General features: G+C 40.0%; 3 protein-coding genes across 4 annotated transcripts in view; 1 reads left to right on the forward strand and 2 right to left on the reverse strand.

Annotated features, from left to right (window-relative positions):
* mkxa (mohawk homeobox a) overlaps positions 1-11943 on the reverse strand; it is a 1121182-nt gene that overhangs the window by 418630 nt on the left and 690609 nt on the right. The window lies entirely within an intron of this gene.
* LOC103377079 (tryptophan 2,3-dioxygenase-like) lies at positions 29-1337 on the forward strand. Its single transcript, XM_008307721.3, has 3 exons — positions 29-252; positions 350-440; positions 1021-1337. Exons 1-3 carry the CDS (start codon positions 219-221, stop codon positions 1184-1186), a joined length of 291 nt encoding a protein of 96 aa, XP_008305943.2. The 5' UTR covers positions 29-218; the 3' UTR covers positions 1187-1337.
* The window catches only part of col11a1a (collagen, type XI, alpha 1a), a 71127-nt gene continuing 61732 nt past the window's right edge, over positions 2549-11943 (reverse strand). The window contains exons 66-68 of the mRNA XM_025054690.1: positions 9599-9738; positions 3272-3357; positions 2549-2616 (exon numbers count right to left, since the gene is read on the reverse strand). Coding sequence (XP_024910458.1) covers positions 2549-2616; positions 3272-3357; positions 9599-9738 — 294 coding nt within the window. The remainder of the gene's footprint in view (positions 2617-3271; positions 3358-9598; positions 9739-11943) is intronic.

Consider the following 11943-nt stretch of genomic DNA (forward strand, 5'->3'; position numbering starts at 1 on the left):
TAAGGTTAAGTGTTTTTCTCATTACTTTTCAATTGTTACCTGTCATAACATAAATCATTGAATCTAAAATGTTTTGTTGAATTTTAGTAGAAATACCAAGAATACTCAAAACCAATGGGAATTACTAAAAATAAATCATCACAATAAAAATCTCTCATGGCCTAGGTTTCAGGGAGGAGCCAAGATTCCAGGTTCCCTTCCAGCTGCTCACATTACTCATGGATATGGATGCTCCAATGACCAAATGGAGATGTGGGTGAAATACTACAGTTTTCAACACATATGAAACTAAGTCTTTGTCTACAAACATCCAGCACATTTTACTCATTTTCTCTTTTTTCTGTTTCAGACAATCACGTCTGTATGGTTCACCGTATGATTGGCAGCAAAGCTGGAACAGGAGGATCCTCTGGATACCACTACCTGAGATCTACTGTCAGGTTCCCCACTGTACTGTAACTAACTTGCTCAAGATAAAGCTATTATAAAGACTATGGGGTCAGAATAGATAAGAACTCAATACAGGGAAACACTGATAAGGTTAGGAATTGATGTGGATTAGAGCAAATATAACAGTCAGTTACTTTTATAATGTACTGCATGTCCTTTTATAAGCAATCACTGATTAAATGTCAGACAGATTATATTAGTCCAAACTAGAATGGTATGGGCCAAATTGTTTAAAAAAAAGGTACAGAACAATGTATGAGTATTTTTAATTGATATACCAATATTAATTTAAAAAAATAGCTGCAATTTAGCCAAAAAAAGCTCAATCTTAAAGCAAACGTGGCTAATTGTTGCTAACAAATTGCTCAGAAAGTGGAAAAAGCAAAAACCTATAGACATATGAAGTGACGTGACAACGGAAATTATTCAACTAGCAACATGGATAAATGACTAGACTTTGACTAGAAGTGTTAGCATCAGTCTCCTCGTCTGTCCTGTAAAAAGTACAGTTAGTGGACACTACTGGAACAGAGCATGAGATAAATATTGGATGTTTTCATGTATTTTTAGTGACCGCTACAAGGTGTTTGTGGACCTTTTCAACCTGGCAACGTTCCTGGTGCCTCACCACTGGGTTCCCAAGCTGAATCCCAACATTCACACATTTCTGTACGTGGCTGAGTGCTGCGACAGCTCCTACGGCAGCAGTGAAGACTCCGACCAAAAGGCTGTCTGAAAGGAAATAATATGAGAAGCCATTTATATTAAAGAAGGACCAGAAAGGCTACTTGAAGAAGATGTGTGTTTAGAACCCCTTACGAACAGATGCACTTCGTAGTTACACATTTCCAGTGCATAAAGGTGTATATTTACTGCTAATGTATGCAGTGTGGCTTCATTTTTAATTACTTCCACAGAGCTTGGGGTTGAAAATTTTGACCTAAATAAAGCCTGACCTGTTTAAACTGTTGCTAAGCAAGTAACAGTAAAGTCATTGACTTTTTTAACCACGCTCCTGTCATGCTTGACCAGGCCCAGTCATCATCTGCCAGGGGACGAGGGGGAAGGATACCCACAATCCTTCTGATCACCTCCTTTATCTAGGATCCAACTTCTCCACACTCAGTTAACTCTGGTAATTAACCAAATAAAACTCAAAAATCAGTGTGAAACACAACTTCATTTTATTTGGTAGATCAATTATTTCAAGACAAATACAAATGTGCTGTACAAATGTTGTAAATAGTTAACATTATTCCAAAACAACTAAGTTTTGGAACACAGTTTTTGAATGTTCCAGAAATAGTTACATCGAGGGCAACTGGACAAAGTAGGTTTTATTGAAGACGTTTCACCTCTCACCCTGTTGTGAGAGATAAAACCTACTTCGTCCAGTTGCCCCCGATGTAACTATTTTTGGATTAAATCGTATTTTTGACTGATGCAATGGAGGAGAAGACTCGTGAAGGAGCAACTGTACTTGAAGCAGATCACTTGTTTGGTGGACTTGTGAGTATTTCACTGTCACATTTGTTTGCGTTTGTACCTTCATTGTTAGATACTTTGCACTTTAACTGTGATCTGTATTTCATTGTTGTAAACCTTCCAGAATAAAGACAGTTGTTGGAATATGGTGTGTGGACTGCATTTATTTCCAGAAATTGATAACACCCCCCCTCCCTTCTCTCTCCTCCCCCCTCCTCTCCCCCCCATATGTATATACTGTATATGTGTATATATGTATATATGTATGTATGTGTATACATATGTATATCTATATGTGTGTATATATATACATATGTATACACATACATATGTGTGTGTATATATATATATATATACACACACACATACACATATATATACACACATATATGTGTGTGTATATATATATATATATATATACACACATATGTATGTGTATACATATGTATATCTATATGTGTGTATATATATACATATGTATACACATACATATGTGTGTATATATATATATATATACACACACACATACACATATATATACACACATATATGTGTGTGTATATATATATATATATACACACACGTGTATATACATATATATGTGTATATATGCTCACCTGGCCTCAAATTTGCCAATCCTGGTTGAAGACGTGGTCACTGCCATGGCCTCCTCCTGGCCACCTACAACAAACACACAATTGCAAGGTTCAAGGTCACTGTTGATCTAGTAAATGTGTCAAACTCAAGGCCCGGAAGGAGTCCCAGAAATCCCTCAGAATTAATTATGCCCAAAACATGCTGCCAAGTGAATACTTTGTTAAAAAAAAACAAAAACAAACAGAAAAACGTCATATCTGAACATGTTAAAATATGACTAAAAACAAGCAAGACTATAATTTATTTATAAATTCAACCTAAAATTAGTTAATGTTCTTAATAATTAGCCAAGAATATGAGCTAATATTAGGGAGTTTTGCCAGAGAAACTGTCAAAAACATATTGGGAATATAAAAAATAAATTATTATATTTAATTATTTAGAAAATAGCCTTAAATTAACTTAGCATTAGTGTTAAAATGTCCTGCAGAATTTTAGCTAAATTATGCCAAATAATGTGGCAATAAAAGCTCAAACCTTGCCGCACAGTTCGGGAACAGTTAGCATAACAGAAATACCTGCCAGTTAGCCAGAAATTATTTGATCAGAGAAGCGCTGAAATGGACCAATAGTGTCGTTCGGTCGTTCAGTTCTTCTCCTTTGTTTTGACTTGAATCTGTTATATCTGCAGGAGGCCAGGCAGCTCCAGTAGGAGAAGCTCCACGTAAGGAGCAACAACCTGAAGATGCTGCCAAAGGGACGTGGAGCTTAAGACCACGACTGGTGAATAAAAAGGTGGTGGCGGTGCAGGAAACATCGGTAAACCTGTGGACAAAATGGGAAGTCACATCCTTAATGTTGAGGCTACAACAATGTAGAATTAGCATAAAAAGTGTCACATGACAGCTTTCAAATAAAGATTTAGAAATAGATCAATATGCGTTTATGGATTATTTTTTAACTAGTTCCCTCTAATCTGGACCAAACATTCCATACTGTGTAATATCAGGGTTAAATATTTGGGAGGCACAGACTAATGCCCCCCCCCCTTGGATATTTCCTAATCAGAGCCAGCTTGACTCAGCAGAATAGGAGAATAAAAGCTATCCCACAGCAGAGACAACTCAGAGACACAACAGTAAAGCTGAGTTATTGAAGAAGTCATTTCACTTCTCTGCCTCGGTGGGAGCAGCCACATTAGTCTGTACCTTCCAAATATCTTACCCCTGTTGTTACTGTAAGTCCACAGTATGTGTGTACTTTCAGTAAAGACAGTGAGGAGCCAAAGGGAAGACCCAGGAAGTGAAGGTTTCCCCCTTTACCCCCCCTCCCCCGTGCTTTAAAAGTGATTGCCACTCGGTCTTGATATTTGCTGACCAAGCAGCCTGCCTGCATATTTAATGCCCCAGGTTGGTTTGCAGGCCATATAGGAATAGTAAAAAATGACAGATAGTGATGAGCCATCTGTCATGTGAGGGAGCATCGCTGCTGTTTATGTTCTACAGTAAAGTTGTTTGAAAAAAGTCCACGGGTTTTTACCGCGCGAACTATACTGTACATACGCCATAGGCGGAGTTTGACTTTAGCGTCGGGGGCATTTTAAAGCCATGGCACTAAATTAAAAATTCAAAGTGCTTATTGTCATGTGTACAGTAAGGAAAAACATTGCCCTGTACAATAAAATTATCGCTTTACTGTCCACACCGCTGTACATTGTGACTATTCTGGACATAGGCTATTACGTACACATATACAGACAACGGTACCAAGCCTCCCCCATTTTACACATTACGTTAAATAATGTGTCTTACCTGGTGCAGAAGTAAACGTCGCAATGTAAAGTTGTCGTTTTGTCTTTGTAATTATTTTTGTAGAAAATTCCATAAGAACCTGCCCTTATGGAACTTTCTACAAAAATAATACTTTGGTGGCGGCTCTGCTATGGGCTAATTGGCCCAATGGCGGCGGCCCCGGTGCTAGGTGTGGTGTGGAGCTAGCTAGGCTAATTGCTATTCCAGGGCTAGTCCCGGGTGTTTCCTGATCCGGGTCACATGAAGGATCAGTGCGGATCTTGCTTAAGGCCGGGCATACAAATTTTTGAAAAGCTTGTCGTCGATACAATCACACACTGTACGAGTAATCACCTACGATATACGACCAAAGCTCACGATTTATGTACTCACACTGTAGAGAGCTCACACTTCGCGGGTGAAAACGGCCCGTCGGCCCCTGCTGACTGTCCTGTCTACTGACAGTTGTCAATAAAGATTTACGTGAAAGCTCCGACGCCGGTTATTAGCAACATGCTAGGCAAAAAGAAGAAGGCTGCCCTGAATATCCATTTTTGGTAGGATGTGATAGCTATCCTATTAATAAACGAACGATTGAATGCTAAAATGAGAGGGAAACCGTCAACGTCACAATGTCACGTGAGTACTCAAAAACGAATTTATTACAAAATAAAATATAAAAGGATTCATTTTATTCATTACGTATAATGCTTTTGTTTTATTGAAATATTTAAATTAATACTATCATATTATTAATATTATTACATTTGATAAAAATAAATATTTGTATTGGCCGTATAATAGACTTAATGGCGTGACATATTTCAGCCAATAGGGGAGGAAGTGCCAGTCCTGCACCCCGGCAAACATAAGCTCCGCCTATGACGTACGTTGCGTACTGTAATTTTTAATATGGTGATTTCAGAATCTGAGTGGGAGGAGGAAACGCCCGTGTGTTTATATAAATACAATAATTTGGTCACAGAAATTCAGTGTTGTTGTTGTTTTTTTTTTAATTGGTCTGTCGTTCTGAATGTTTGTTGAACCAAAAGAAGCTAGGCTAAACTGACAGAAAATTATTAATAATAATATTTCTTTCTGTTGATAGCTCTGTTATAATAAATATTATAATGATGAATCATAATTAAAGCAACATATGGGTCGCAACCCTATGTTGGGTAGCCAGGAATTGAAAAGTAGTCACTTGAAATTGTTAAAAACCGCATTGCTAGTTCTGATGTGAGATCTTGACACAACACAATGAGTTGCTTTTAAAACTATTTTTTAAAAATAATTACGATTCAGGAAGTTTGAAATATTACCCTTACATTTGATGCTGATATTGGTGAGAAAAAAAACCTGCTATGTTTGAAATTTTATACGTATACTAGACTTAGGGAGAAAAAGTAGCTGGTGGGTAATTCAAGAGAAAAAGCTTTGAGTCGTGCTCTAGCTGGAGGGTGGGAGCTATCAACCCACCCTCTCTGCACCGCCAGTGTAATAAACCACAACGGCTACAAGGTGCGTCTGAAAAGATTGGGGGAAAAAAGCACAGAGCTAACCACAAATGGAAAAAAATAAATCATACAATTCTACTGTCGAATGCTATCACACTGAGCAAAAACCTGTCCGTGACTTTGATCAAAGTCGGGTCCGCAAGTAATTTAACAGAGGAGGAACTCCACATTGGACACACACGTCCAGCAATGACTATGTAACACTCCATACATTAACATCTTAGCTTTTGCTAATGAAAAGAACGATAGCGATTGGCTGTTGTAGCCTTTCCAAAAAAGATGCTTGTATCGCAATTCTTTTTTTTATATGCACTTTCGACCTTTGCCACTTCGACGACGACGTGCTTCTGTTACCGCCCTGTTGCATTACCACCTAAACATATTTGAATACATGTCAGGCTACGTCAGTTTTCACCTGTAATATTTGTTACAACAAACGTCCGTAACCTGCTGCAGGTCAAGATGATTCAAAGTAGGGCTTAAACGTACTGTGCTGGCCCCAAATGGAAGATTGCTTTTCTCTTGTCTCAGACGAGTCGCTTCTAAAGGCCACCGCGTGACTCTAAGGCCACAGTGGAATCCCCGTGCTGCTGCGTAATCTTTTCAGATCCTCTGATCCTGAGGAATCAAAGAGCAATTTGGGTTCTTTCTTTCGACTATTGTGAGGCAACCGGGGAGTATTTCTAGAGGCTTAGCGCTCCCTGGGCATCATGTCCTTGTAATTATGTACATACTGTACGCAGATAATATCCGCCACCCAGCCGTACAAGATTCAAGGTAATAGTTGCGCACAGGGGAAGTGCTGTCGTTTCAAGTTGCGGTGACCTGAATGTTAGCCTCACGGGGACGTAGCGTTAAGGTATAGGGAGGCGTTAAAAAAAAGTTAAACGCCATAATGTTGAGGTAACTTTTGTATTTTTTTTTTTTTCAGTGTCTAGACATCCACGTTGTCGAAAGGACTTTTATTTTTGCAATCCCCCTCTTGTCCCCCTACCCCCCCCCACACAATCAATCACACCTGACAGTCTGACATCCTTTCCATCAGTCTCCTCTAAACACGGTCCTGTCAGCGTTTTCGCCGTTTTAAACAATCCAGGGCGGTAACATTTCATGTGATTTGGGGCTTTCCGACAGGAAGGAAATGCCGACAGTTGTATTGGAATAGAAATCCTCGACCTACAGCGTTTCATGGTTACGTCGGAGTTTACCATAAATTGATTGAAGAAAATTTTGTTCCATCATTCCGATGTATGGGAACTAGTTTGCGAGTGCGGCAGACAAATGGTCTTGCGGCTCTATACGCAGATGATTTATTTACGCCGTATATTGGATTGTGCTACATTAATTTTTTTTCGGTTTGTGTTTGTGTTGCTTTTTTGGGACCTTCTCGTCCTTCATTCATGGCTCCGAAGCGTATGTCAGACTCTTCAGATGTTTTTATGTCCTAAATTATGATGTAACCACTGTGTCACTTAATATCATTGGTGTAGATCATTATTTCCAAAAGACTGGGTTGCGACCCGCAGGTGGGTCGCAAAATTTTTTTTTTGGGGGGGGTGGGTCATCTCGCATCATGTTTCTTATGTCTATCGACTTCAATCGCAAAGGTTTGTGGTTTGTGTTTTATTTCATGTTTTCTTCCTCGTTTCATAGACGTGTGTCTCAAATCTGAAAAAAAAAGAATTGATTTTATTTGTGCCTAAAAGAGTGGTCGTATCGCAGTCTATTTGTTCTGCGTTTCCATGACAGTAGCTCCAAGTCTGTTTGAACTCTTCAGAATAAACGCTCCTTCTCTCCTCTGCTGCACTCCAGTCAAACACGCGTTTTAAATTTTGCATCACCCTTATTCCTCACTCCATTTGTAGCACGCTGTTTTGTACAAAAACAACAAAAAAATAAAAAAAATAAAGACACAAAAAAGTGCATTGAAGTCCATCCGCGTGCCGCTACGGCAACAGAATTATTTTTTGTTGTTATATTCGAACAGATTCACATGTTGCTTTTCACACACGCCGAGATTACTTTTGCTCCTTTGTGAGTAACGAGCGCCACGTGTTTTTTTTTCTTTCCCTCTTTTGTGCTCGTTCAAAGCAACACTTATCGGTTTGTTCTTCTTAAGACTAAAGCCAAGTCCTTTTCAGACGCGTCAAATGCAGAAGCAGTTTGGAGGAAGAGTGACTCCTTTTCGTGTGTCTGCGGCAAACAAAGGGAGCCCGTTCCTTCGTGTTTCCATTCACACACTCAGGAATATAAAAGGAAATAATTGTAAGGTACTTTATTGGTTCCAGGAGAGTGGGGGGAAAAAGAAAATAACAACGGCCCCAAATTAACACATCCCTGATGATAAATCTCGGCCGCACGCGTTCCATCTACTGAGTCATTTAACATCAAGCATCGAGACATCGTGTTCACTGAATCCAGTTTTTTTTTTTAATATTTAAATGAACTATAAAAGAGCACATTAAAACACTTTCTCATTTTAGTTACAAACTGGGTCACCTAAAGGGGAGGAGGAGGGTGTGTGTGTGTGTGTGTGTGGGGGGGGAGAATCATTGTATTCACAGAAGGATTTGAACAGTGGATGTTTTTAACAGTAACATATTTCTCTCTTTAAAGTCCCCACCCGAAATATATAAACTTAATTGCTTAACCAAGGTATATACAGGGCATAACATCCTTGCACGAGAAAAAAAAAAAAAAAAAAAAAGTTATCAAGAAAGTTTGAGGTATACAACCAAAATTAAAAGCCTGTCAGAAATAAAAAAAACAGTTAAAACAGCAAATAGAATTAAATAAAGGAAAATGAATGCTCATGATTGGCTCCTTAATGGCGTGGGATCTGAACAACAGCGGGGGAGAGACGTCGGCTAATTCGCGCCGGTGTGACGCTTCCAGATGTTTCTGCGACGGTCACGGGGGGACGCGCACACGAGGAACCGTCAATATATATATACACAATGGGCGTACAGTCTGAATTAGCACCGGGGAAATCGTTTGAATGCTCACTTTATTTCCTTTGTGACAGATACACTCAGTTATGGGGGGGTTGAAGGGGAAAAAAAAAAAAAAAAAAAACACCAGAAGTTGAAGGGGTTTCTTTTTGAACGTCGAATTGCGCCGCGTGCGTGTGAGAGACAAAGAGATGAAGCGAAGCAGCCGGCAGCTGTGTCTGGTACACATGCAAGTTTTGAGAGTGGATTCAGAAATGACAGTATTGTACAAAATAATAATAATTACAGGTTTTCTTTTTTTTTTAATCTTAATATTACTCTCAAAATACACCTTCTTTCTTAGCACCTCTTTATACTTTTTGAGTGTTTTAAACAAGCACCATTGTAGTCGTTTTTTTTTTTTTTCTTCCATACAGCACCGTGAGAATCCAGAAAGGAGGCGTCGCGTGTGCCCCCCTCCCCTCCCCCCCCTCTCTTAGGTCACTCCCATTCACCCTACCCTGCCACGTCTTCTTCCTATGTCCTTCACCTTGGCTCTGTGATGTGGTTAAAGTCGTGCGGTTTGAGCCCTACAAGGGCAACAAGTATTCTCCCGGATTACATGTACACACATGAAAAAGACATTGTTTGCTACACCATCTCTTACTCAAAACTTGCATGTGGCATAGAAAAAGGGTTAGGGGCAAGAAAAGGGTGGTATCCAAAAAAAAAACTTTTGTTTGCTGGCCCCATCAAGTCCTTTTGTCTCCTTTTTCCGCTTTTTTTTTTTTTTTTTTTTTTTTTTTTTTTTTTATTTTTTTTTTTTAACCAAGGGAACAAGGGCCCAACTTCAAACCCAAACTTCTGGTTAGGGTCCCCAAAGTCAGTCAACATGACGTCCACGATTGGCACCTGATCAATTTTGGGAGTGTTAATCTCCATCACAGTCTTTCCGTATCCCTTCTTGATCTGTAAGGCGAGAGAAAGGATATAGTGAAGATGAGGAAATAAACGGACCAATAGCTGGTGTCAGGTTAGTGCTTCAGTGATGGGGGTGTAATGCCGCGAGTGGAAGTCAGGTTAGTACTTTAGTGATGGGGGTGTAATGCCGCGAGTGGGGGCAGTTACTGCGTTGTGTTTGTTCCTATACATTAGTCTAGAGCAGACTAACTCTCTTAAATGGAAGAACTTTTAATTGACTTTACTGATAAAGAAAGGACATTCCTTTCTGCACTTCTGGCTTCGACAAAAAAAAAGCAGGGGAATTCATTTAAAGTATGTGCCAGGAATCGCTTCCTGAGGTTCGTCAATGGAGAAACTGCTGATTCTCGGGGCGCACTTTTCGGACTCATCAATCCACAGCATTCAACACTAGCCTGATTGGAGTGCGCTAATCTCGTTATCTATGGCCTCCAAAACAGGACGTCCGAGAAGGGGACGGTCAGAAGGGCTGTCGATCGGGGGACGACAAAAAGTTTTGGCTGTATCGATCGCGTTAAATAATTAATGATAATGAATCAGGTTAAATATTTTAACGCCTTTTTTTTTTACGCACGGGTGCATACTGAGGGAAAGACGGTTTCGAGGTATTCTACGGACTACTTTATACGTAGATACATAGTAATCGCTGTCTCAGCGATGACAACAAGAAAAGTACTTTTTAGTCGTATTTACGAATGTTAAATGATCCTGTCTCATCCGGATCATCTTATACGAAAATAGCTACGTCAAAGGCAACTGGACGGAGTAGGTTTCTTGAAGACGTTTCACCTCTCATCCAAGAGGTTTCAACAGTTCCTGATAAATCATGACTTATGAGGCATTCCGATTTACGATCCCGATAAATTATTCTCTGGTTCTCTGGACCTACAGAAGTTTGATCGCAAAGGCAGTCGTAGGTGGGATATCGATATTTTGCAGGTGGAGGATTTATTAAACGTAGAGTGTCTGAAACGAAGGAACTGTACCACGATCATGTAATCCCATATGGACTACGACCTGTGGGTCTGATTGTTTCGGAGCATGACAAGAACCTAGGCATTCCTTAATGTTTAGCCACAGTTACCGAGACAAAAACGAAGGGTACGATATTCTTGAGAAGCCGTTAGCCCGCCTTGGGTTTCTAGCCCTTGTCCAGTCAGAAAAATGTGTCCCACAAATCAAGAGACATTCACCGATGGATCTGGAACGTAATTTTCTGACATCCTATAAACTTGTCGAACAAATGTCGGAAAACTGAGGTGACCTAAAACGATGTTAGAAACAGACGACTTACCGCGCATTCGTCTTTAACGGCCTTGATGTAAGGGTTGTTGTCGAAGGACATCTCCTCGTCGTTGGCGCCCAGGAATCGCAGCGCCTTGTCGTAGTTGTCGTTGGTGGCGTCGTGCCATGCCACGGATTGGTGGCAGCTGTAGGTAAAGTTTTGCCTGGCCGAGGCCGTCAGTAGTCTAAGGAAGGTCATCTGTACCATGTTTATCTCTTTTCCATCCGCGTCAGTGTAGGATAGCTTCGGGGGGGAAGGGACGAAAGAAGAATACGAATGAGATCGGAACGGACTACACTGTTAAGTTCGCTGATTGTTTGTTGTTTATAACTGTGATAAAAAACTGCAAAGTACAAAGATGCATAACAAAAACTCAAACTAAAGCAATTTGTTACCAAAATCGATACCAAAGTCTGATTCAAACCCTCCGCACAGAGTGAATTTTGCCCCAAAAAAAAAAAAAAGTGTTATCTTATGAGAAAAAAAAAACAACCCAAGCCGCCGTTTTATTCGGAAAAACAAAAAGCTCCACAGATAACAAAGGACCCTGATAACAGAACGAGTTCTGCGAGTGGATTCTCTGCCAGAATAAAGGAGGTCACAGCTGAAGTGCTGTAGCGTTATTTCTAAAAAACAAAAAAAAACTGTACACATCGTCGTGACATGAGACGGATCGAGGAGAGCATGTGCGCGTCTTTCATTCCCCGACAACAGGAAACGGCGGCAAATCTTCCGTACGAAACAGCTCAGGGGCAGAGAGAGGACGACGGGAATCCTCCACTTCATAGATATTCTGCCACAGTCCTCTGTCATGTTTTATTTAATGCCCTATTTTTCAGCCGGAACTGTCAAAGAACTGTAACTTGCTCAATGACTGAAAATAGGACTCTAGCGTCAAAAAAAAAAAA

Source organism: Cynoglossus semilaevis, chromosome 3, assembly GCF_000523025.1.
Source record: "Cynoglossus semilaevis isolate Cse_v1.0 chromosome 3, Cse_v1.0, whole genome shotgun sequence".
NCBI classification, from domain to species: domain Eukaryota; kingdom Metazoa; phylum Chordata; class Actinopteri; order Pleuronectiformes; family Cynoglossidae; genus Cynoglossus; species Cynoglossus semilaevis.

Excerpts from the sequence above, each read along its gene's own strand:
- LOC103377079 (XM_008307721.3), top strand. The coding sequence starts at position 219 with ATGGATATGGATGCTCCAATGACCAAATGGAGAT. Across the intron at positions 253-349 it reads TCCAATGACCAAATGGAGAT|ACAATCACGTCTGTATGGTT; the intron begins GTGGGTGAAATA and ends TTTCTGTTTCAG. Across the intron at positions 441-1,020 it reads TACCTGAGATCTACTGTCAG|TGACCGCTACAAGGTGTTTG; the intron begins GTTCCCCACTGT and ends ATGTATTTTTAG.